Source organism: Glycine soja, chromosome 3 (assembly GCF_004193775.1).
Source record: "Glycine soja cultivar W05 chromosome 3, ASM419377v2, whole genome shotgun sequence".
NCBI lineage: Eukaryota > Viridiplantae > Streptophyta > Magnoliopsida > Fabales > Fabaceae > Glycine > Glycine soja.
Window position 1 is genome coordinate 39317622 of NC_041004.1, and position 23804 is coordinate 39341425.

At 32.0% G+C, this 23804-nt stretch overlaps 3 protein-coding genes and 1 pseudogene across 7 annotated transcripts; 3 read left to right on the forward strand and 1 right to left on the reverse strand.

The window, feature by feature from the left end:
* LOC114406901 (magnesium transporter MRS2-I-like) lies at positions 1 to 4091 on the forward strand. 5 transcript variants are annotated; one of them, XM_028369753.1, is made up of 11 exons: positions 21 to 415; positions 502 to 531; positions 904 to 1048; positions 1177 to 1298; positions 2173 to 2247; positions 2512 to 2736; positions 2835 to 2879; positions 2978 to 3022; positions 3168 to 3197; positions 3369 to 3491; positions 3659 to 4091. In XM_028369753.1, exons 1-11 carry the CDS (start codon positions 176 to 178, stop codon positions 3743 to 3745), a joined length of 1167 nt encoding a protein of 388 aa, XP_028225554.1. In that variant the 5' UTR covers positions 21 to 175; the 3' UTR covers positions 3746 to 4091. The 5 variants fall into 5 exon arrangements, 4 of the variants coding, with proteins under 4 accessions (XP_028225555.1, XP_028225553.1, XP_028225554.1 ...); XM_028369754.1 differs by lacking the exon at positions 3659 to 4091 and having other exon boundaries at positions 1 to 415; positions 904 to 1033; positions 3369 to 3643; XM_028369752.1 differs by lacking the exon at positions 3659 to 4091 and having other exon boundaries at positions 20 to 415; positions 3369 to 3641.
* Positions 4092 to 8424: 4333 nt separating this feature from the next.
* Positions 8425 to 13887, forward strand: LOC114406902 (E3 ubiquitin protein ligase DRIP2-like). The gene is made up of 7 exons (XM_028369756.1): positions 8425 to 8938; positions 9553 to 9652; positions 10745 to 11075; positions 11235 to 11680; positions 11803 to 11853; positions 12619 to 12691; positions 13387 to 13887. The coding sequence occupies exons 1-7, from the start codon at positions 8776 to 8778 to the stop codon at positions 13558 to 13560; spliced, it is 1338 nt and encodes a 445-aa protein (XP_028225557.1). The 5' UTR covers positions 8425 to 8775; the 3' UTR covers positions 13561 to 13887.
* Positions 13888 to 16835: 2948 nt separating this feature from the next.
* LOC114405260 (PRA1 family protein F3-like) lies at positions 16836 to 17441 on the reverse strand. The gene has a single exon (XM_028367871.1). The coding sequence runs from the start codon at positions 17439 to 17441 to the stop codon at positions 16836 to 16838; it is 606 nt and encodes a 201-aa protein (XP_028223672.1).
* A 3681-nt stretch (positions 17442 to 21122) lies between these two features.
* Positions 21123 to 23804, forward strand: LOC114406903 (annotated as a pseudogene).

Below are 23804 nucleotides of genomic sequence, written 5' to 3' on the forward strand. Positions count from 1 at the left end.
ATTGTGTCCATTTTATGTTTAACCTCCTCTCTACTACTGGCAGTCACAACCCCACCAACCTGTCACCAAATCAATTCATGCAAAGATATCTTTGATTGCTCCTTAATAATGTTCCAAATGATACCATCACTGTCTCTTCTTCTTCTCATCCCCTTCCCCAGAACCCTCATTCTTGATGGCTCTTGCTAGCTCTGTGGTTGAGCTTCAACCCTCTTCAGTGAAGAAGAAAACTGCAGTTTCCAGAAGTTGGATTCTGCTGGACCACTATGGCAAGGGCACTGTTCTGGATGCCGATAAGTATGCTATCATGCGCCTGGTTCAAATTCACGCAAGAGATCTTCGGATTCTCGACCCTCTCTTATCTTATCCTTCCACCATTTTGGGCAGAGAGAAAGTCATTGTTCTCAATTTAGAGGCAAATTAAACACTTTGTTTCCATCATTTGTTTTGTTTTGCCTATTAAATTTGTTTTAACATCTTGTTGATTTCTTCCTTTTGCAGCACATTAAAGCTATCATCACTGCAGATGAGGTACCTTTGATGTTGATAGAGTACTAGAAAAATCAGAATTAGCGACAAAAAAATCTGTATGGAATTCTTAAAAAATCCGTGACTAGTATTTAGTGACAGAATAACTTCTCTGTCACTAAATTCTTTTATTAGTTCATTCATTGATTTTTAATTTATAATGATATGTCTCTCATTTTGAATGATCTTATTTGGATAAATTTTTCCAAAAGCAATAAGAAGATAAATAAATGAAATAAAGTTCTCCCATAAGCCTTTAGAATCAAAATAGGACCAATGGTACTGTTTGTTCTTTGAGAGCTTACAAGTGATGCAGTGGAAATGGAATCGGTTTTCAGTTTTGGCAGGTTGTGTTGTTTGTGCTTGGTAATGCAGGTGTTACTAAGAGACCCAATGGATGATGACGTTGTGCCAATTGTTGAGGAACTTCGACGACGGTTACCCCAAGTAAGTGCTGCTGAGCAAGGCCAAGGAAAAGAAGAGGCTTGTGCTCAAGATGGTGAAGGTGGAGAAGAAAATGGTGCACCTTTTGAAAACATTTTAATTTAATTTATTACTTTAATCAAACAGTGTTAGTGTTGTTCTGTTTCGTGTTCTTTAGTTTTTGCTTCTGTGCAATAATGGAAAATTGGCTTTTATGGCTGGTAGAATTTCCATTTGAGATACGGGCTTTGGAAGCTTTATTTGAGGCAATTTGTAGTTTTCTTGACGCACGAACGAGAGAATTAGAGACTTCTGCTTATCCAGCTTTGGACGAACTGATCTCTAAGGTAAAGCCTTTTGCATAAGAATTGCTTTTTTTTTTTTAATGTTTTCCATAGATTTTTTACCTTGGTACGAGAACTTGTTACATGGCTACCAAGGTTTTAAACTGCGGCTGTGATCTCCATTTAGTTGCACTTATTGATATTGTGGGCAAATGTGTCCGATGTGGCCACAATTGCAATCACCAACAATTGAAAAACCTTGATGCTGTGGACAAAGTCACGGTTATGGACCTTTTTTAAAACCTTGGCTATGAGTACTTTAAGACATACATTTACACTGTTGTCCATCATATTTGTACCCAGTTTCTCTTCCTATCTCTCTTTTTCAATCCAAATCAATATATTTTTCCTCTATGATGAAGCAAAATGCATGGACATGATATGACAAGCTGTGAGTTTTGAATTTTCTGTACATTTTAAATGATTATTGTACAATCCCCTGCTCTGTCCATTTAAGCATGATAATTCTTTACAAGCTTAAACTATCTTGATATCATTGTATTGTCATTTGTCAGCAAAATATGTCAACTTAAAAGCTTGGCTATGAAACAATTTTGTTCATAATTGGTTATATATAATTCTTTTTATTTTTTTTTAAACTATTCTCCCCATTTTATGCTAGCAAAGCGGTTCTGGAGTGAGATATATATTGATCAGAAAGACAGCACATAATCCTTATGGACTAAACCTAATACTGTTACTATTTTTTTCTGCTCTAAAACTTAGATTGCCTACATATCCATATCAAAATCTGTTACATAAAACCTTGAGTTTGTTAATTAATAATTGATTTCCCATTATCTATTATGAGTTGTGACAAAATTATGACACTTTCTCCCCCTTTCAATCACTCTGGTTGAATGACACTTGTGTCCAGATCAGCAGTCGTAATTTGGATAGAGTGCGAAAATTGAAATGTGCAATGACGAGGTTGACAATTCGAGTTCAAAAGGTATGTTTAAATAGCAAATAGATTTTTTAACACAATTTTATTCCCTTCCCTCTCACAAGTGAATTCCCCCTTTTTCTTTTTTCTTTTTTTTTTAACGTGTTGTTTGCTATACAATTAACAACTGTGCTCCAAAATCTCTTCTGTGGTATTGTTGTCTTCATTACTTAAGTAGTAGTTAACTTAACTGTCACTGATTTCCCCTTTCTTTAACATATTAGAATCCATATTTTTCTGTTTGCATTTACTTCACTAGCTTTCTTGTAGATTAGAGACGAACTAGAAAGCCTACTTGATGATGACGACGACATGGCTGATCTTTACTTATCAAGAAAATTGGATGCTTCATCCTCTCCAACTAGTAGCTCTGATGCTCCATACTGGCTTTATGGGTCTCCAAATACAGGTTCAAAAAGACACAAATCAAGCAGAGTTAGTGGAACAACAGTTCAAAGGGAGAATGATGTTGAGGAGCTCGAAATGTTACTTGAGGTTACAAAACTTTTCATCTTTAATTTTGCCACAGATACTACCGGATTAGTTAAATGAATTGCATTAAACTGAACAACTGTTGTTCTTTGCCTTTGCAGGCCTATTTCATGCAAATTGACGGCACATTAAATAAATTGGCCACAGTATGAACTGCATTTTCTTTTAATCTTTCCTAGTATATTTCTGTTTTGTACTAATTAAGTGATAAACATTGCTATTTTGATACTTGCCCTCATTTCAGTTGCGAGAATATATCGATGACACAGAAGATTACATCAACATACAGGTAAATTTTAGGCACAACTGCTTTGTAGATTTTAAGCTCTTACTATCAGAAATATAGGGGGTAAAAGTTTAAATTTTTTTAACAGAATTTGAACACACCACTTATAGCATAACAACTCTTTGTAACATGTCACACGTGAATGCAGCTGGACAATCACAGAAATCAATTGATTCAGGTATAAGCTTTTCAAGGCGGTTGTTTTCTCCTTATGAGATTATGTATCAATATGCCTATTCATACAAATATATTTTTGAAACATTTGTTACCAAAGATATGATTGATGTCATTAATTAAATACTACTTTTATGAGGTTATGTATCAATATGTCTATCATTCTTTGGGACAGCTAGAGCTCTTCATCAGTGTCGGGACTGTCTGTATGTCCTTATATTCATTGGTGGCTGCAATATTTGGTATGAACATACCATATACATGGAAAGCACCAGGCCACGAACATGTGTTTAAATGGGTATGTACACATCACTTGCAACAATATGAGAAAGGAATTTCAAATATCCTGACCAACTTTTGTCAGATAAAGGAATGTTATGTATGTGTCATGTGTGAGTGAGTGATAGAGAGAGTATATAGCTTTACCTGATTATTTTCAATTCATTTTTTTTAATATAATTTTAGGTGGTGATCTTTGGGGGAATGGTTTGTGCATCCTTGTTTTTATCCATTGTATCGTATGCTCGACGCAAAGGCCTTGTTGGGTCTTGAAAAATGAAAAGCATAAAGCATGCATGTCGGGAGATATCAGGTTAAGTCAAAAGTGGGCAATTTCGAACCATTGCCTCAAAACAATACTACAGTAATGTGCTTTTATCTTGTAACTAATTAGCTCGCTATTTGGATAAAATGGCTATTGGTTGGCAAGATGAATGCACTGAATATTATTTTTATAATAATTAGTTGCAAAACCCACTGTTAGTTTTATTTTTTATTTTTAGTTCATATTCCTTTTAGAGTGAATAATTCACTATAGTAAATGATCGAATGAGTAATTTCAATCATTGATGATAATTATGGGTGTATTGAAATATTAATCATTAGTTTTTTCCATCAATAATTAAGATCACTTGCTTTATCTTGTATATCTTAGAATAGCCGATTCCTTTCAGTACAAGTGACAAGAATTATTTGACTCTCAAGAGAAATTTAGCCGATTTCACCTGCATTTTATCTGCCATTATCCTCTCTATACACTTTTTTAATGTAAGGTATTTCATCAAATCGATTATGCGCATGCGGCTATCAATTACTGTACTGCAATCATACTATTATTATCATCTTTTCGCGACAATTTCTGAATTTCGGGCCGTTTTCCACCACTTTTGATCCAATGATTATACATTGGCTTTTTTTGTCTGTAATAAATGTCACTGTTAAAAAGTACTAGTAGAAGAAAAGAATTGAGACAGATGTAACTATTCATAGCATTTCTCCCATGTCATTATTTATGTTATATTAGCAGACAATGAAGCATGGATACAGATGAGGTGTGGATGTGAAGTCTGAACTTCTGAAATTAACGTTAATTTTAAAGTAATTCTGTCGGTACTAATGGTTTATATTATACAAATCCATGTTTCAAACTCCCAAAACTTTCTCTTAACCTCTGACGTGGATCATTCTCGAGATGCATAGTTTTTTTTTTTTCTTTTTTTCACAAAGCCCGAGTCTCAAATACTCAATTGTGCATGGTCTCAAGTGTCAACTCAACTTATGGGCAAGGTCCTCATAAGTCTGAACTCGACACACTCAGAAACATGCAGCAATGAGAAAAAGAGGGTGAGGGACCCTTTTGCAAATAAGATAAACACGAAGATCACATGTTCCTCTGGTAACTCACTCCCATTTTTCGACAAAGCCAATTGAATTTGCTTTTTGACTTTGGAGTTTGGTGTGAACTCTCCAAGTCACCCACCTAAACTTCTTTTATGGATTAGGAAGATGAGGATAAATGTACCCCTAACTAACCTTCAATGCAAAGCAAATGACATTCGGACACGTATTTAACATTTCTACGTGAAATTGTTACAACTCACCAAACCATTGCCTTGCATTAGATTAGAACAGTAAAACTTTTATCAGTCAATCTTAATTTTAAATTATATATTTAATTACATTAGATTTTTTTTTTATAATATTCATAAATGTACTGATGCAACATTTCAATAATAAATTTTTATATCGAATGAATAATATTGCTCTAATCTTCTGCAGAGCATCTTCACTCATAAAATATCAGTCCGGGCTGCAAATTAAAAACTATAATAAATTGATAGTATAAAAAATTTATAATTTGGCTTGTACTAACAGAATTTCTTTTTATATATTTAAAAAATACTTAACGGTGTAATTGTTGTAATTAAATAATTGGTTTTATATATTAGAATTTCTGTACCAAAAAAATCACAACGTTACCAAAATCAACGTATGATATGATTTATTTATACCTCTAATAGTGTGTCAAATGACGAGCAAAGCAAGTAATCTGATTGAGTTGCATGAGAATAGTATATAAATTCGTTTTTTGGGAGTGATGTTTATATAAATTCTAAAACGGCTATCATTATTTAACGTTCAGGTCTCTTGAATTGTGCTTCTTTTTTGTCATACAACTTGTTAGATAGGGAGAAAATTACTCATTGAACAAATTTATAAACTGTAATAAATGAAAATATTAATAATTTAATCTTGTTTAAATTGTTAAGATCAAAATATAAATATACATTACTTTTGATTTCACCATTCATGTATAAATGTTCTATATGAAAGTTATTCAATATAATTTTTTGCTCTCACGTTTTTCAAATGAAAGCTATTCTCAATATGTATGTGTTTGTGGCAGCAATGCCTTAACGTTAAGGTTATATTTGGTAAAAATAGTTAATTATTTACTTGAAAGCTAATTTAAAATCAAAAAATAAATTTTTAGTGGAAAGCATTAGTTGAAAGTTGTTAATCTATATAAATTATAAATATTTAATAAAATTAGTTGTTAAAAGGACATGCTTATATATATATTGTTTTAATTATATAAACTCTATTCTTATTTTTAGAAATTTTTTTTTATATAATTGTAATATTAGGCACTACGTCAAATAAAATATAGATGTTTTAAGTTAATAAAATAAATTCATTTTGTAAACACTTGTGTTTTAGTCACAAACTAATTAAATAAATTACGAACTACTTGTTAAACACATTTTAAGTTTAAACTAAATCAACAAGTATGTTTTTTTAGCCTTTTTATACTAATATTGGTTGACTTTTTTCTTCTTCTAACTATTAGTATGAAGATCGTTAAAATATAAAATAAATATTTTTTTCCAATAATTTATTTCATATCCGAGATTAGGATTTGAATTTTAATCAATTGGTTAATGAATACAACTTGTTAAATGTTGATATTAATTGATTGCAAATATGCATGAAGAAGATACTTCATTCTTTCAAATCTTAAATAAAAATTATCATCAAATCACTTCTTAAAATATGTATTTTAGTACTTTTTATTATTTATTAAACTCCACTTCTGATTATTTAGTGGAATTTTAAGCTTGCCCTATTAATAAAAGTAATTAACTCTAAATCTTTTAATAAATTGAATATAAGATTTTTTTAATAATTCAAATATATTAATAGTATGTTAATGACATTATTAGATCTAACAAAACTTAAAGGATAAATAGTTAAGTAATTTTAGTGCACGACAGCCTTGATTCTATAAAGAGTTTAATTTTGAAATATAAACTGCAAAAATAATTATATTATTTTTATCCATGGAATAGAATGAGTTTACAACTTAAATACATTCTTAACCATTTATACTAGACTCTTTTTTGGTAAAAATGTTTATACTCTAAAGAATTAAAGTTTACTTTAAATATTACCTTTAAAATAATTATTATAAAAATTATCCATCATTCAATATCAATTACATATTATTTTTTTAAAATCACAAGTATCTTTTCATTTGAGGCATTCTTGTTTGAACCAGATAAAATCAGGTTTGAATAGGTTACGTCTCCATATTACAGTTAAAAAAAATAGATATCATACTTGTGTAAGTAATAACTTTAATAAGAAAAAAGTTATACATTAACAATATAAAATAATAATTTGTGAATACATAACTATTAAACTCTAACTTTAATACTCATATTCTTTTTCGTTTGGTACCTAAAATGTCCATACTATAATATTTTTTTTTTCTGAATAATTATTACCCTATACTCATAATTATACTCATACTTATTACCCACATTTCAGTTAATTATGAAACCTCGATAAATAAAGTATTAATTAAAAATAAAATACCATAATAATAAAATAAAAATCCCATTTAAAATATTTTAAAAACATATCCATAAAACATCACAAAAAATAAAATTTCATTCAACGATCTTTTACATAACATAACAATGAGAATCACAAAACATCAATAGAGAAGATTTGGGAAATAAATAAATAAGGAATGTGATTTTTTTAAAAAAATTAAGGAATATAATATATCTTTAAGTAAATAAAGATCACGATCTACCTGTATAAGGAATGTAATTTTTTTAATTTAAAAATGTGATTTATATCTTAGTAAATTATAAATATTTTTTATGTTTTGTGGATTAAGGAACATGATGTATCTCTTAGTTGTTGTTATTTTTGCTGTTGTTGATATGGGTAGGGTTTGGCCCTAAGGTACTCATACTCGGTGAAATTTTTGGATAATTATTTGTATTTTAGTTCGTATAAATGAGTAATTATTTTATTCATCATGAGTAACTTTGGTGGGTACCCATTGGATACATTAATCATTGTTATCCCTAATGACAAATTTCTTATTTGAATTTGAAATTTTTGATTAAATGAAAATAGTTTCACGCTAGATAATTCATGCACTTGTGATAATTACATATTAATTCATGATTAAATGAAAACAATTTCACGCTAAATAATTCAGTGCATATTAATTAAATTCTTTAATAAGACCTAGCAAAACATTCCTGAGCCAGTAAAAGAGTCCTCTAAGAAAAATAGTGATAAGACATCTGTATTTTAACCCACTCCATGTGTTAAGGACCTTGACATTCCTTTAGTGGCACTTGCCCTATCATCAACAATTCAACATAACCTATCCATTCGTTATAATGGACGGACCCTCCCGCATGACACGCCGCCCAACGGCGCGCATCGTGACCCCGGCGCACGTTATCACACTCTAACCCTCCCTAGCTGTCCTTTATTTTTTTCGTCTAGCTGTCGTTGGTTGAAGTGTGGAACATATGTCCTTAAAATATTTCCTTTTGAATTTTCCATATTGTTCTCAAAAGCAAATAATAAAATAAAATTCACCCCAGAAACAAAAATGAAAATTCAAGGTAAAAAATATAAAGAAAGACATAAGAAAGAAACACAAAACACAAAACACAAACACAACACTCGGTTTCGGTTCATGCTCGAAAGAGGTTCTCTCGATTCAGATCATCCACAACACAACAGAAACTTCCTCTGCCAAATCCACCATAACCCACGTCAAATCCTCACGAATCTCACCGACCCATTTCCTTTTTTCATCCATCTCCACCGATCGCTACCATTACCAACACCTCAATCCATTCTCCACGCTCGCTAGCTTCTTCCTTTTCCTTCTCACACTGCGCGTTCGTATTCTTAATGCAGAGCCTGATTGCGTCGAAATGGACGTAAATTCGGGAGGTGCCGGCTCGGTGATAGCATAGCATAGCATGCAGCAGCAGGGAGTGAGTGCGAGCGAGGAGGGAAGGAGAAGCAGCATGTCGAATCAGGTGGTCAAAGTGCGAAGGAACACAATTGTAGCATGCATGACTTGCCCACTCTGCAACAAGTTGTTCAGGGAAGCCACAACCATATCCGAATGTCTTCACACGTGTGAGCCCCTCCTCTTTCTTTCTCCCGTGTGAAATTTCTCAAATTTTTCTCCTTTCGCTTCTTTCCTTCACTATTTGGGGGAGCATCTGGACTTTGCGTAACCGGAGACAGATATGGGTATTTCGTAATTTGACGTGTCTGATAAAAGTTTTGTTTTTTTTTTTTTTAAAATAATAATTCTATTTTCTTTTTGGTTCTTCTCTCTCTGACTATACCCGTCGAGGAGTGAGGACGTGAATGCTGGTCAGAAACATTGTTGTTTTGATTGGCCGCGTATTCAGCGGTTCTGTATTGTTGTGCACTTGTGGAAAAGGTGTTTGAACTTTTGACTACACCCACCACTGTTCATTCATTTAGTAAAACACAGCTTCAATCCTCGTCTTGCTGCATGCACATTGCACAACACAAATTGGCGTGCATATTATTATTACTACTGTGCTGGCTCTTGCATTTGTGGAATAATAATTGTTCTCTTGTTGTTTGTTATGTGTCCTAAAGTTAATTGCTGGTCTAATTTGTTATCTTTGCATGCACTTTAATTTTTTAGTACAAGGCGTGTTGTGTGCCAACTAAACTAATAGATATATAATTTTTTTTTTCTGGATTATATTCAGTTTGCAGGAAGTGCATTTATGATAAAATTACGGATGAGGAGATAGAATGTTGTCCAATATGCAACATTGATTTGGGTTGTGTTCCGCTCGAGAAACTGAGGTCAGTTCCTCCCTGCCTTTGATCGATGTCCTAGTTACCCTTATATTATATATATACTCTTGTACTTCTTCCTTTAAAAAAGAAAAATAAATTAAATGCCTCTCTGTTACTTATACTTTAAGTTGTTGAATATGCATGAAAGGTGTTTTGCTTTAACGTGGTATGCTACGCAATAAGAGTCTATCTTTTGCAAGCCACACCTTAATTATTGTTACAACTTACAAGGTTGCTAAAATGGAGATACAGCTTTACAAAATGGAAGCTTTCTTTTTGAAAATGAATAATGTTGTTGATGAGTTGAGACATGTGCTATAAACCTGTTGAGTACTGTTGATCTTTCAAAATCTGTTGAAACACCGTTGTGGCTTAGGAAAAAAAAAAGAAATAGCTGCCTTAGACCATACTGTTACCTGATCTTCTTCTTAGGTGGTATTATGCTGTTGCGAGGTCTGCAAGAATGAGAAATGTTCATGCTTTGATGGTGCTATCAATACGATGTTATATCAATCTGTTACTCCTCTCGTGAGAAAGTTGCCTGCTTAATACATTAATGTGAACTATAGTATACAGCGAAATAATAAAATGTTCTCAGTTTGACATCTTTCAATAATTTAGTTGATGATTTACATATAGTAATGCTGTTAATTTATTTTAAATACTTTTCCTTATATGTCTAATAATATATAGCGTTATAAATGTACAGTGTTTAATTCAAGCGAAATAAAAAATCGAAGTAACAGAAAATTGAAAGTTTTTACAATTATCTTTTACTCTCAGCTGGTGGCATTTAATAAATTTTAATTTTAAGTTATAGTTGGAAACAAAGTTAGAAGGAATTGGGTAAAAAAGTGATTCTTGTACAATTAATTGATGAAATGACTGAGATAATTGACACCAATAAAGTGGTGAGTTTTTTTTTTTTAATGAATTACCTACAGTACCATTCCATATACATGGACTTTGATAATGAAGCACACATGAAACTTTTTTTTCAAAAAAATATAATCAAACAAAACCGCATAGCTGATGATATTGATATTCTCTTTAGAATTGTTGCATGCTATGTTACTGATTTTGGTTTCTGATTACCAGGCCAGACCACAGTTTGCAAGATGTAAGGGCCAAAGTTTTCCCCTTAAAGGGGAGAAAGGTGAAGGCACCTGAAGTTGTCACCTCAGTACCATTACCGGCTAGGAGAAAGGAGAGATCTCTTTCATCTTTGGTGGTCAGCACTCCAAGGGTATCTACACAAGCAGCTATGACGGGAAGAAGAACAAAACCTACAAGAAAGGCTAGTGGTCTGCGATCCACTAGTTTTTCCATTGAAAAGCCCATTAAAAAAGAGGAAGATTTGCTGGAAGATCGTCCTGATAGTTCAAGTTCGCCTGACACTTCATATAAGTTTGCTCAGAATTCTGGACAGGTAGTAGGACACGACTCGTCTCTTTGAGCCTGTAGTATATTTTTCTATCTTTTTTTTTTTTTAATTCTTGATGATGGTTCATTAACTTCATTTGATTTCCTGGATTATATTAGCATTAGTTTACTCATTATTATGCTCAAGTTTATTTTCCTGGTGCAGAGTATCTCTCCTTGTGAGGGTAGTCAATCCATACCAAATAAAGGATCAGAGAATGGTGCCGAACCATGGGATGCAAAATTGGATCTTTGGAAACCTTTGAATTTCTTAGTAGAGGTTGCAAGTAGGAGTAAATCTTTCAAGTCGAATAATGTGCAAGGGTCTGATGCTAAATTAGAAACCAATCAAGTAAATGAGAGTGATTCTCAAGTTCAGAAAACCAAAAATAAGGAAAATAAACGTAAGGCAAAAATTGAAGATGAAAAGAGTAGCCCTTATCCTGTCTCTTCAGATACAGCAAAACCAAATAAATTGCGCAGAATACGCAAGAAAAAGGAGACTGCTTCTGGAGAATCTGGCATATCACCCCAAGCTGTGCTGGATTCTGCCAGCAATAGACTCTCAAGGACTGGTCCAATTTGGTTCTCCTTAGTGGCTTCTGAAAACCAGTGAGATATCAAATCTTTGATACTAAATAACTAATAATGTGAAATCCTCTGCATATTAAAGATGTTCTACACATCCTTTTTTGGATATCTTTCTAAGTACTAATATTAAACTAATGTTTCAGGGAAGGAGATGCTCCCTTGCCTCAAATTCCTGCAAGTTATTTGAGAATAAAGTAAGTTCCTATGGGCTCCCTATGCCTTTATTGACACTGTTTAGTACTTTAGTTTTGATTTATTGCATGCTTTTAACAGAGGAATGCCATTCTTGGAGCAATGTATAGCTCATGTTAGTTTATTGACACTGACTACTATATATGTGAATTTCTATACAAATATTCATTAATATTTATCTTAGTTTAGCTTATCTCCTAACTTTCAGGCAACATATTGAATGAGAGAAATAAAAAGTCTATCATTTTGACCTTCCATTAAATTATGATTCAGCATTATGAAATTCTTATGAAGGAATATATTTTTTTGACATCTTATTAACTTATAGTAATCAGCAAATGCTTAAAGTATAAACATCTATTTGTGTGTAGATTATCCATCTATATTTCAAATTTCATATAAACTCTGCCAAGTACAAACCTTTAAAAAAGAAGATATTATTCCTCTTTTCCACTGTCAGTATATAAAGTATTCTTATAGTCATTACATTTACCCAAAATTACCTAATAAAGAAATTTACGATTTTTTGCATTATATATCAATTGTGTTGGTCGTGGACATGAGGGCATTAGTGTAAATCAAACTTCAGGCTTTGAATAAGGATATGTATATGAGATATATTGATTTTATAATTAAATATGTTTTTATCATGACAAAAACATGCTTAAGAAACTATTTCTACTCTATCTATGCTGCTAAAGCTTCTTAAGATGTAGAAATCTAACTGAACTAGAAAATGATATAATGTATTTTTCTGTTTGCCACAGGGATGGTAGCATATCAGTTTCGTTCATCCAAAAATATCTAATGAAGAAACTGGATTTGACCAGTGAAACAGAGGTAATTCTCTCCTTTAGTAATACATCCAAAAAAATCAACTGGAACTGAAAGATTTTATTGTCTTGTTCTTCTTTTCTCTGAAGCATATCTTTTGTTTAAACTCTTGTCTATCTGTGCGGGCCAAGCTATTGTTGTCTGATATACCAAGCATCAACAATTTGATTGTCCTGAAGCTTTTTTCATACTTGCATGGTTCGATGATATAATAAGCAATACCCATTTGTTGCAAACTTTAACTGCACTGCACTAACTTGTACTCTCTCCTGTCTTGAATATAAGAAGAAAAAAGCATGTATGCTAGTCCAAAATATAATTTTACCCTATTTAATGAAAGCATATCCAAAATTTCCTTAATTTAATTGGGATTGTTTCCAATTGATATTAAGTTCTAATGAAGGGCAGTTTCAGTAATGAAGTTTTTTTTAAGAGAAAATAGACCATGCACTAACATTATAAAACAATTTTACATTGTCATCCAATCATAAATCATCATGTATGATAGATTTATTGACTCATTTCTTAACTAGTATGAATTAAATTTTTTTGTTTGTTTGTATCTGAGACCAGATAGAGTATTTTATACCAATAACCTTGCAAGTTGAATTACATTACTCTTTTCATCATTATTATTTTTTTTGTGTGCAGATTTTGCCAGTTTATATATTTCCTCATTCTTGAGTTAACTGATTTTGTAGGTTGAGATTAAATGTATGGGACAACCAGTGCTCCCTACATTGCAGCTATATAACTTGGTTGAGTTGTGGCTGGATATGGCGTCCACGCCACAGAGAATTCCAGCAACTATTGGGTCCTCAGCAAAGGATTTTGTCATGGTCCTGGCTTATGGTCGGAAGGTTCCACACACTTGATCTTGCTTCCCCTTTCATACTTTTAATGCACCTTGAAAATCTTCTTCATAGCATAGTCACTTACCATCACCACCGTGAAGGATACTGGATAGGATAAGATAGGCCAAATAAATTATAAAGAATTTCTCATCTGGTAGTCGCTGTAATGCTCATTACATCCTGATTTTTCATGACCATCTTTTTTATTTATTAAATTCGCATATTCCAATACTTTGGAGTTCACATGTGACTTAGATATAAGAAGCTACGGGCCACCATGCCTCCTGGTTAGAAGAGGCCATTTGTTGAAAATTTGACATTTGAATCAAGACGATTCTTTGTTTTTTACCCCTTATTCTATTTGTTTGTTTTCCAATAGCCAGAAAATGCAAACAATGACCCGAAACTTCCCACTTTCCACCAGAGCAGAATAAACTTTTTATAGTAAATAAGTTTTTAAAAAGAGATTAATTTGTTTGTACTGTGTAAAGATTTTTATATTGTCGATTAACAATTATTATAAAAACCAGTAATCTAATTATATATACTACCGGTCTTAACTGACCTGCTCATGCCTCCGGGCACTTTATTTTGAAGAAATTAAAGTGCTTAAAGTAAGGTTACTCCGAATGCATTAGCATTGGATAATACCACAAGATTCTGATTTGTTGGCGTTTGAGATCAAAGTAATGATTATCAGGCACATTAAATACTACTTTTACTTGAGGTTATTGTAGATTTCTAGTTTATGAAAATATGTTCTAACAAAAAAAAAACTGTAAAGAACATATTTTTTTCCCTTGAAGCCTATTCATTCATATATTATAAAATATAAGTATTATTGTGAGTATTTTGTTTAATGAGTCATGTGACTTTAAAGTATTTTATTTTAGAAAAATATTTTTACTTAAATTTAAATAATCTTAATTGAATTTGAATTTTAAATTTTAATAGGTCTTATTAAATCAATAAAAAAAAACTACATTTCTTAACTAAAACAATTTATTTGATATTTTTTTTTCAAAATCAATTTTTTTCTATTCCAATCTAATAATACAGTTTATTAATTATTATTATTGATAGTAAAGGCATTGTTGCATTATTTTTTATTTTTCAAAATGTAATATTATTATTTAATAATGATTATTTTATTTTCATATTTTTTTATTTTTAAAAATATGTAATTGTATTATTATGTATTAATACTTTTTTATATTTCACTTAAATTAAAAACTTCAACAGTTAATTATATTTCTCACATATTTTCATTCACTTTATTTTTATTCAAATTAAACGCTTTATAAGTTTACTTTTTTAATTGCATAAAGCAGGTTTAAGCACTATCAAGCATGGGGAAGGACCATGATCTCGTTCACAATAGTTTGACATTAGGAGATATTTACTTCAAGGTATAATATTGTTTATATGATAATTACATTCTCAAAAAGATTATGTTTAAAAAAATAGATCAATTTACTTCCAGAGTTATAATTACTCAATATTCCTTTTCTTAAAATTTAATGGTTATAATAAATCAATAATATTATCAATTATATTTCAAGAAAATAAATAATAAGAACGAAAAATAAAAGAGTCACTCTTAGTATATTTTTAGTATATTAGTATATGTTAATCTCTTCTCCTAAAAAATATGAACATGTTATTTTTTTTGTTTGTTTGAAATATGAACATGTTTGGTTGACACAAAAAAATATATGATCATTGAATATATATTAAAGAATATATTATTATAAGTATAATTTGTCATGAACTAATCATTAGATAACACAATGACAATGATTATCAAACTTTTGTGGTCTAGCTAGTAGACATAGTATTAAAAAAATTATGGTTATGGTTCATTATAAGGTTATGATTCATTTCTCACAGTCATTTTTCTATCTAAATATCCAAGAATCAAGATATTCGAGATATCAAGATTAACATGCTCCAAAAACTCCTTAGGGATCACTAGAGACTTCCGGAAAGAATTGGCGTTCCGTGGTTCTGTTTTGCCGTTATTCAATTGTTTTCCCTTTTCAAGACTCCACTCACACTCACATGGGGACTGAAAATACTAGGCTTTCCCGGAGAACAACACATGCGAGTCATAATAATCAACAAATCACAACTCCAAAAGGCACACGCTTTCCCTCTAAAGCAAACTCAAAATAATGCCATTAGGAACCCAACATTGGCCACAACTTGGAGCACCCTGCAAACAATTATCCTAGTAAACCTTTTTTAGTCGTTGAAAGATGCATGATGCATCTATTATTAATGGGATTTCTTAGAAATTCCCTTTAAACTTTATCCATTTCCGACAGCGTATAATCTATCATTAAGGACCTTTTTGTATAGCGTGATTTTGCCAAAGCAAGAAAACATCCACTAGACGGGTAACTACCATTTAACGCGTTTGCAGAACGAGCAAACACAGACATGAAATCTTTCTCACAGCCTAACATTGAATCATTGATGGTCTAGCAAGTAGCAACCCTTCCTACTATTTTACTCTAAAAAAGATAAAAAGGCATGCTAACATCATATTCAAAATGAACCTATTATCAATACTCAAATAGTATTGAATCATTGACGATATACCTAGCTATATGCCATCGAGATGTTAGACAGGATAAACGCTTAGAATAACTTTTAAGAGGTTGAATAGAAGTACAAAATTAAATTCGGATGTTAACTGAAAATGAATATCTTAGTAAAGAACGGGAGACTATTTGCAAAATGAAATGCACGTAGCCTTTAATATAAATCAAATATTACAAAGCAAGAGCATATCAAAATCAAAATAGCAAACGATACACCGTAATTGGAACTCTAACTACACAATTGAAACCCTTCAATTAATCCAAAAAATTTACAAACCAAAACCCCATCCCAGCAAAACATATTGTGAAAAAAAAGTTGTATACACGAAAAGGCAGAATAAATAACGTAACCTTTTTTTTCCCCACTTGTCCCGTTAAGAATGCATGAACACTTATTCTCTTCCCCGGTACCCAAATGCTTAAAAAAAACCATGGTATACTAACATTTCCATAAAATAAATGTAACGTTATAGTAATGTAACAGTATTCAAATCTTGATTGACCACTAAGTATGAACTAGATACGAAGGAAATATTCATCTTGGTGCGCTTACGATACGAAGATTTATCTTTGCTTGTGAGAGAAATAACTTTGTACCAACAAAGATTTATCTTTGCTTCTGAGAGAAATAACTTTGTACTAACACCATGACGAAGGAAAAAAAAAAGTATAGCAAATGAATGAGATCTATTATATAAGTGTGTACCCTCCCGTTCCTTTCGTAGGGGTACCCCCAACGAACGAAAGCAACCCTCCATCGTGCTCATCCACGTACAAATCCTCCGTGCTCCTAAACGAAGCGTGCAACACCACCAGCACAATCCCAATGATCACCGAACCCACCACGTTCACCCACACGCCGGTGAGCACCAATCCCACGACGGTCGCCGCCGCAAGAACCGTCGCCACCGCCCTATCATCCACCGCAGTGCCCAACACCACCAAGGGCTCGTCGCGGAAGAAGTAGAGGAAGAACCACACCACGAGCGCCACCAAGTACACGATGATCGAGACCGGGTGCCAGAGGAGGCTCAGGAACAAAACGAACAGCACGATCATGAAGTAGTTCACGCGGAAGTGATCGAGGTTGCGCCTCACGCGCATCGTCGCTTCGCCGATCGAGTAAGGGCGCGTGAATGAGAAGAGCGCGAACACCTCTTCCCATGGTCGGCGCGTGGCGAAAGAAGAGCGCGTGGTTGTCGCGGGGCGTGTGACGAAATAGGAGGCAGTGGAGTTAGATGATGAGGGCGAGGGGAGAGAACTGTAATGAGGCGCTGAAGAAGACGTTGACGTCATCGCATGTAGAGAGATTCAAATTCAAATCCGAAACTTGGAAAGTTTAAGGGTAAATGGATCTAAATTGATGAAACTATAGATCCGGTAATGGAAGACGAAGGAGAAGAAGAAGAAGAAGATTCAGGAGAAAGTTGTGTACTTTGTGTGGTGGAATCAAGGGTGTCGTTTAGATGTTGTGCTATAAAAAAAAAAAAAAAGGAAAATAAAGGAAGCGTTTCGTGTTTTGGGTGTCGTTTAGTTCATAATCAACGATGCCAGCGAGTCCATGAAATCCCGTGGGGAACTGGAGTGTGTTAGGGTCCCACTGAGCAGCAACATGACAAGTTTACAACTAACTAGCGGCTGTTGTCTACGCATAATTGTGATTATTATTATTAATTGAAAATTGCGAATGGTTCAAGTAAGCAAGAAAATTAGCATTATTGACTATTGTTTGGCATTTTTGGCTTTTGACAACGTGTTAGTGCACGTTGTGACAACAAGTTCGCAACAAGAAACTACAACGCAGAATATGAAGATTGTCTGTTGTTTTGTTTTGTTTTTCGGATGTGAAGGATTTTCAAGAGGGTGGTGGTGAAGTTTGGAATTATTTCATTTCGCGTATCACAGTTCGGTTCAGTCTCACGAGTGACCCGTGACTTGGAAATGATGAATTCTGCATGTATGAGAAATCTGACTCATTGAAGAATAGTCCCCATTCTGAAATTTGCAGGTTCTCTTGCTGTACTTTGCAAATGTTAGGAAACATAATCACAGAGGAGGAAAAAGAGAAGAATATTGTACTCAAACTAGAAGTGTATTAGAACGAGTAAAAGTAAAATTACAAGAAGTATTATGGGTTTATTTATATAGTCAATTAATTTTCTACATCTCTAATAGCAAAGGAATAGATTCTTGATGATAGCATTTTTACTACGATTTTTTTTAAAGAAATTCTAACTGAACCACAGATATGAAAAGGCAGATAGGCCTTTTCACCAAGAAGGGGCATTTTTTTTAAAAATTTAATTAATTTCCAAATGAGTATAAATCCTATGGATAAAAAGTTGTAAACTTTCTGTATGAAGTCGTAGTTAATGTCACAATTTTTGTAAATATATTTTATTTTTTTAACTGAACAAACTAAAGACGAAAAATCCTTTAAAGTCACGTCTCTTCTCTTCCTACTCCTTCTAACTTATTTATTTTCTATATTTCTGTTTTTAATTATGAATTATTATTTGCAACTTATTTACGTTCTATATTTCTGTTTTCAATATTATGAATTATTATTTACAATGAAAATTAAAAAAATATGTAAAAAAAATCTTTAAATTTTATGTCATAACGATAAAATACATAAAAAATACCAATCATTAATCGTTTTCATAAGATGGACCGATCAATATTAAATAAGTCTTAAAAAATATTTATTATATAAAACTAAGATATAATCATAATAATTATCTTTATAAGCAAACTAACGTCTAATATTGTTTATCATTTTTAATTTTATGGCCGTGGTTAATTTATATTGTTAAGTTTATATTAATATATTATGTTATTTTTATTTTAAAAAGTATTTCTATTAGTAAATTATTTTCTCATTAATATTAAAATATTTTTATTAAATAAAATTAATTAATAATACTATCAAGGTCATACAAAATTATTAGTTTACATAAATAAGTTAGAAGTAGTAGAATAAGACACGACTTTAAAATCATTTAAAATTGTGCAACTTTAATTTATTCTTTTAAAAAATAAAAAAATTACAAAAGTCATAAAATTTATTAAAAAATAAAAAAGCATACGCCACAAATAATTTATAATTTTTATATTAAAGTAGTAAGAATCCATACGATTTAACCCATTTAAGAATTAATTAAAAAATTATCCTCATTTAATAAATTCTAAAAAACATTCCCTTTTGGTCAAAAAGTCCAATGGAGATAACTTTGGATTCAAAACTTTGTCATTAGCATACTAGGACCTAAAGAAAACGCGACGATTCGACAATCAATAAATACATGTTTATATTCTAAAAGCATTTGCTGAATATTTATTTATGTATAAAAATATTATGGAAAATATATTGAATATAAGTATTGTGAATTTTATTGAACAGGGAATATCCTTAGTATTATACTATTATATACTGACTTACGAGGGAAATAGGTGAGTTTAAATGTAAACTAATTAAACTAATTATCTACCAGTATCGGGGTACAAATTTAGAATGTCAAGAGCTGTAATCAAAGTGCAAGTATATGATCCTTTTTATAGATTAGGCTAGGTGATTGACTCCTTTATTAAAAGCCTGATACTAGTCCAAAAAAGGTGTATGTAGTGACACAAGTTTAGACTAAGATGACTACTGCACCATGTAGTTTTTTTTTAAAGAAAATTAACATAAGTATATTTTTAAAAAATTACGAAAATAAATAAATTATATTTTAAAGTACGATTTTACTGAAAAAAAAAATCACAGAGCATGATTTTGCTTTATAAAAAATTATTATATTGAAATTATATATGTACATACGATATCAGTTTTTTAATTTTTTATTATTATTAAAAGTTAAAATCATATCTTAAAATACGATTTTAACATATTTTTTTAATTATGTAAGAAATCATAATATTTGTAATTAACCCACCTATTGCGATAGATTTTTTATAATTCTATTCATTTCGTAATTAACCCGACTAAGATAAAACAACCGTATAAAAGCAGCATTGTGCATGTTATGATTTAAATCATAATATATTAATCTCTAAGCTAGAATATTTAAATATTAGAATGTCATTAAGTACCCACCATCTCCCTTAGTACCTGTTCTAGAGCAATAACTAAAAAAACAATGTAGAGCTTATTTTACTATTTTCTAAAAACTATCTTATTATTTAGAAATAATTTTTTCATAAACGTATAACTCCTATTATCCACTCGATGATTTTTATGAATTTGTAACTTTTATTTCTTAATTAATAACATGGAAAAACAACTAAATTATAGAACAATGAAAGAAACAGTAAAAAAAATAAAAAATAAAATGAAAACAGAGAAAACTATGATAAGCCAAAAATAGTATATGTTTAGATGCTAAAAAATATTTAAAATAAATATAAAATACTAAATAATTTTTGTTAATATTTTAGTAGTAATACACTAATACTACTATTATCTAAAGGAAAATTAATACTATAAACCTTTTAATGCATACTAATGCAAAAATGTTACTATCTTTCATCATAAATGAAGTAAAAAAAAAAAAGATCGATTAATAAAGTTGAAATGATTGGCCATTGGGGGAAAAAATTAGATCAAATGTCTTCGTGTCAGTGGACCCCTCCATCAAATCTGTGACAGACACGACAGTTTCATTACTCTGCTGCTTCTCGCCTTGGTCTTGGCTCAGTGGCTCTTTGCTTATTTAAACTCCACTTTCTTACACTCACACTCTCCTAGTTCATCTCTCTGCTCAATATATTCCTTTCGTCATTAATTATAATTTTTTTAAAAAAACTTTTTTGTAATTTTACTTAATTATTCTCTTTTTAAATATTATTAAAAAATAAATACGTGATTAGAAAACAAATAATTAACAAATTTAATATAATAATTATTTTTTTAATAAAGATGAATTAATTAAAAAAAATCTTATATAATTAAAGACCGAAATATTATCTTATTTTAATTTTTTAGTTTTTACTCTTTTTTCTCTCTCTGAAACTAGAAATGCAATACTAGTAACAGTTTTTTCATTGTTGCCGGGGAGACTAGGAATTTAATATTTAATATACAATTTAATTAAAGTTGGAAGCTCTGTATTCTTGTGGCTATGTGAATTGTCAAGCTAAGCTTAAGTCCACTCAATCTCGAATCCATGGAATGAGAATCTAGGGTTTGACAGCACCAAGTCCATCAAGGTCCGTGCTTTGGGGCTTTTACTATTACTTTTTCTCACTGGAAAAATTGGGTGTCATTTCTCTGCTGAGTAGCCACATTTGTTTCAAAAATCTCTGCTTGCTTTGCTCACTTTTATCTAATATTAGAATTAGAATTAGAAGGCCACTCCAACACACAGTTAATAATTCTCACAGCTACTAGGTCTTTGCTTATTTTCAATAATTAACACTTTCATGACCTGAAATTTTGAAACTTGAACCAGAAATCAGATATTGTTTGGTGAAAATTGGGTTTCTCTCTATGTGGGTCTCTTTATCCTAATCTGCCACATGGGTCCAAATGTGCACTGTGTTTTATAGAAAAAAAAGGAAGAGAATTTTCTTGGAGGGAGTCTGCTGTTCTTATCTTAGGTTTGTGTCCCTGTGTGTTGGGGTATTTTTTTAAGTTCCTTTTATCTTTTTTTTTTTACCCCAGATAGAGGGTAATATGGAGGATGTTGAAGAAGCTAATAGAGCAGCTGTTGAGAGCTGTCATAGAGTTCTGAGTATGATGTCTCAGCCAGGGAATGAAGTTCATTGTAGGAATTTGATGGTGGAAACTGGAGGGGCTATAGTGAGGTTCAAGAAAGTTGTTTCACTCCTAAGTAGTGGTTTGGGTCATGCAAGAGTAAGGAAGCACAAAAAACTTCAAATCCCTTTTTCTGAAAATATTCTCTTGGACAACCAAATTTGCAAAACCGATCATCATTCAAAATGTCTGCAGTTTCCTCATACAATTTTTACTGAGAATTCAGTTCAGGGATTGGGTCAAACAGTTAGAAATTCAATCTATATGATGGGAAACCCTAGTTTGGAGTTGAGCTCCAATGAGAGAAGCCCTCTAAACCTTACCCGACAAACTTCAGCAACACATTACCACTTCCTTCAGCAGCAACAAATGAAACATCAAGCAGAAATGATGTTTCGAAGGAACAACAGTGTCGTAAATTTGAATTTTGACAGCTCTAGCTGCACACCATCGATGTCGTCGTCTACTAGGTCTTTCATTTCTTCCTTGAGCATAGATGGAAGCGTGGCTAACATGGATGGAAATGGAAGTGCATTCCATTTATTAGGAGCTGCACACTCTTCTTATCAGAATTCACAACAGCAAAAGAGAAAGTGTTCTGCCAGAGGTGATGAGGGTAGTGTGAAGTGTGGGAGCAGTGCAAGATGTCATTGCTCAAAGAAGAGGTTAAAGTCTCTTCCTCAACATATTTGACTTCACCCTCGTTCTGTGTTCTGGTGTTACTGTCTCATATACACTATTAACCATTGATGATTAATGAGTGTTATCTCAAAGATTAAAGTTCATTTTGACATGCCATTAATTATTCTGTGCGTCCTCTGCAGGAAACATAGAGTGAAAAGATCAGTTAAGGTGCCTGCTACCAGCAACAAACTTGCGGATATCCCTCCCGATGATTATTCATGGAGGAAGTATGGGCAGAAACCAATCAAGGGATCACCTCACCCTAGGTATGTTCAAGTTCTTTCTGATATTTGACTGATTTAAGTGGCACCCGAGTATAACGATGCTGTATTAATTTTGAAATTTTTCTGCACTCTTTGGTTGATTTTGATTCTAGTGCAGTTTATTTTGCTTTTTTGGTTGTACTTATTTCATTCTACCAGTAAATGTACCGATCATGATGTGCCTGAATTTTTTTTGGTGCATAGGTGGTGGTGTTTGTGTTTCATTTTGAAGTGTTGCTAATTTGCTATTGCATGCATAAGTTAGTGATTTTTCTTAGGATACATTCAGGTAGATCAAAACATTACCGTAGTGATTGAAATGGTCCCTGATTTTTCTTTCACAATGTTCACTTGTTACTCATAATCTCTAGAACAAATCTTGTACTCATAGTGCTATGTGGTGGTCTGTTGTAGATAATTACCAGACGTTTTCCTATGGCATTTCAGTAGTTCTGTTTCTGAAAAGTGAAAACATGAGTTGAGAAATTGATATCTAGTATTTTGGAAGTGTCATCATTAACACCCATTTGATGTGCAACTTTTTTTAGTTTATTAACCTTTGATTTGAATGTGAAATGTATGTTTTTTATATTTGAGGGAATTGACTCTAATTCCTCTTTTTTGTTCAGGGGATACTATAAGTGCAGCAGCACCAGAGGGTGTCCTGCTAGGAAGCATGTTGAGAGGTGCTTGGAAGAGCCTTCCATGCTAATTGTTACCTATGAAGGCGATCACAACCATCCCAAGTTACAACACAATCCACAAATACGTGAACTACATTGAGAGAGCTGAACCAAGATCAAGCCCCATTTGTACAACTTATTGTCAGTTTGGTAATGAGTTGTTTAGTTAGGGAGGTGGGGATGAGGATCGGTGATAAAATGAACTAGTATGTATAATCGGTAGTTTCATTCACATGAACTCATTAATTCACCTATTTTTTTATGTTTTTCATCA

Coding starts and splice junctions, on each gene's coding strand:
- LOC114406901 (XM_028369752.1), top strand. CDS start 176: ATGGCTCTTGCTAGCTCTGTGGTTGAGCTTCAACCCTCTTCAGTGAAG. Junction 416..501: donor TCATTGTTCTCAATTTAGAG/GCAAATTAAACA, acceptor TTCCTTTTGCAG/CACATTAAAGCTATCATCAC. Junction 2,737..2,834: donor AGCTCGAAATGTTACTTGAG/GTTACAAAACTT, acceptor TTGCCTTTGCAG/GCCTATTTCATGCAAATTGA.
- LOC114406902 (XM_028369756.1), top strand. CDS start 8,776: ATGCAGCAGCAGGGAGTGAGTGCGAGCGAGGAGGGAAGGAGAAGCAGC. Junction 8,939..9,552: donor ATCCGAATGTCTTCACACGT/GTGAGCCCCTCC, acceptor GATTATATTCAG/TTTGCAGGAAGTGCATTTAT. Junction 12,692..13,386: donor ATTTGACCAGTGAAACAGAG/GTAATTCTCTCC, acceptor CTGATTTTGTAG/GTTGAGATTAAATGTATGGG.
- LOC114405260 (XM_028367871.1), bottom strand. CDS start 17,441: ATGACGTCAACGTCTTCTTCAGCGCCTCATTACAGTTCTCTCCCCTCG.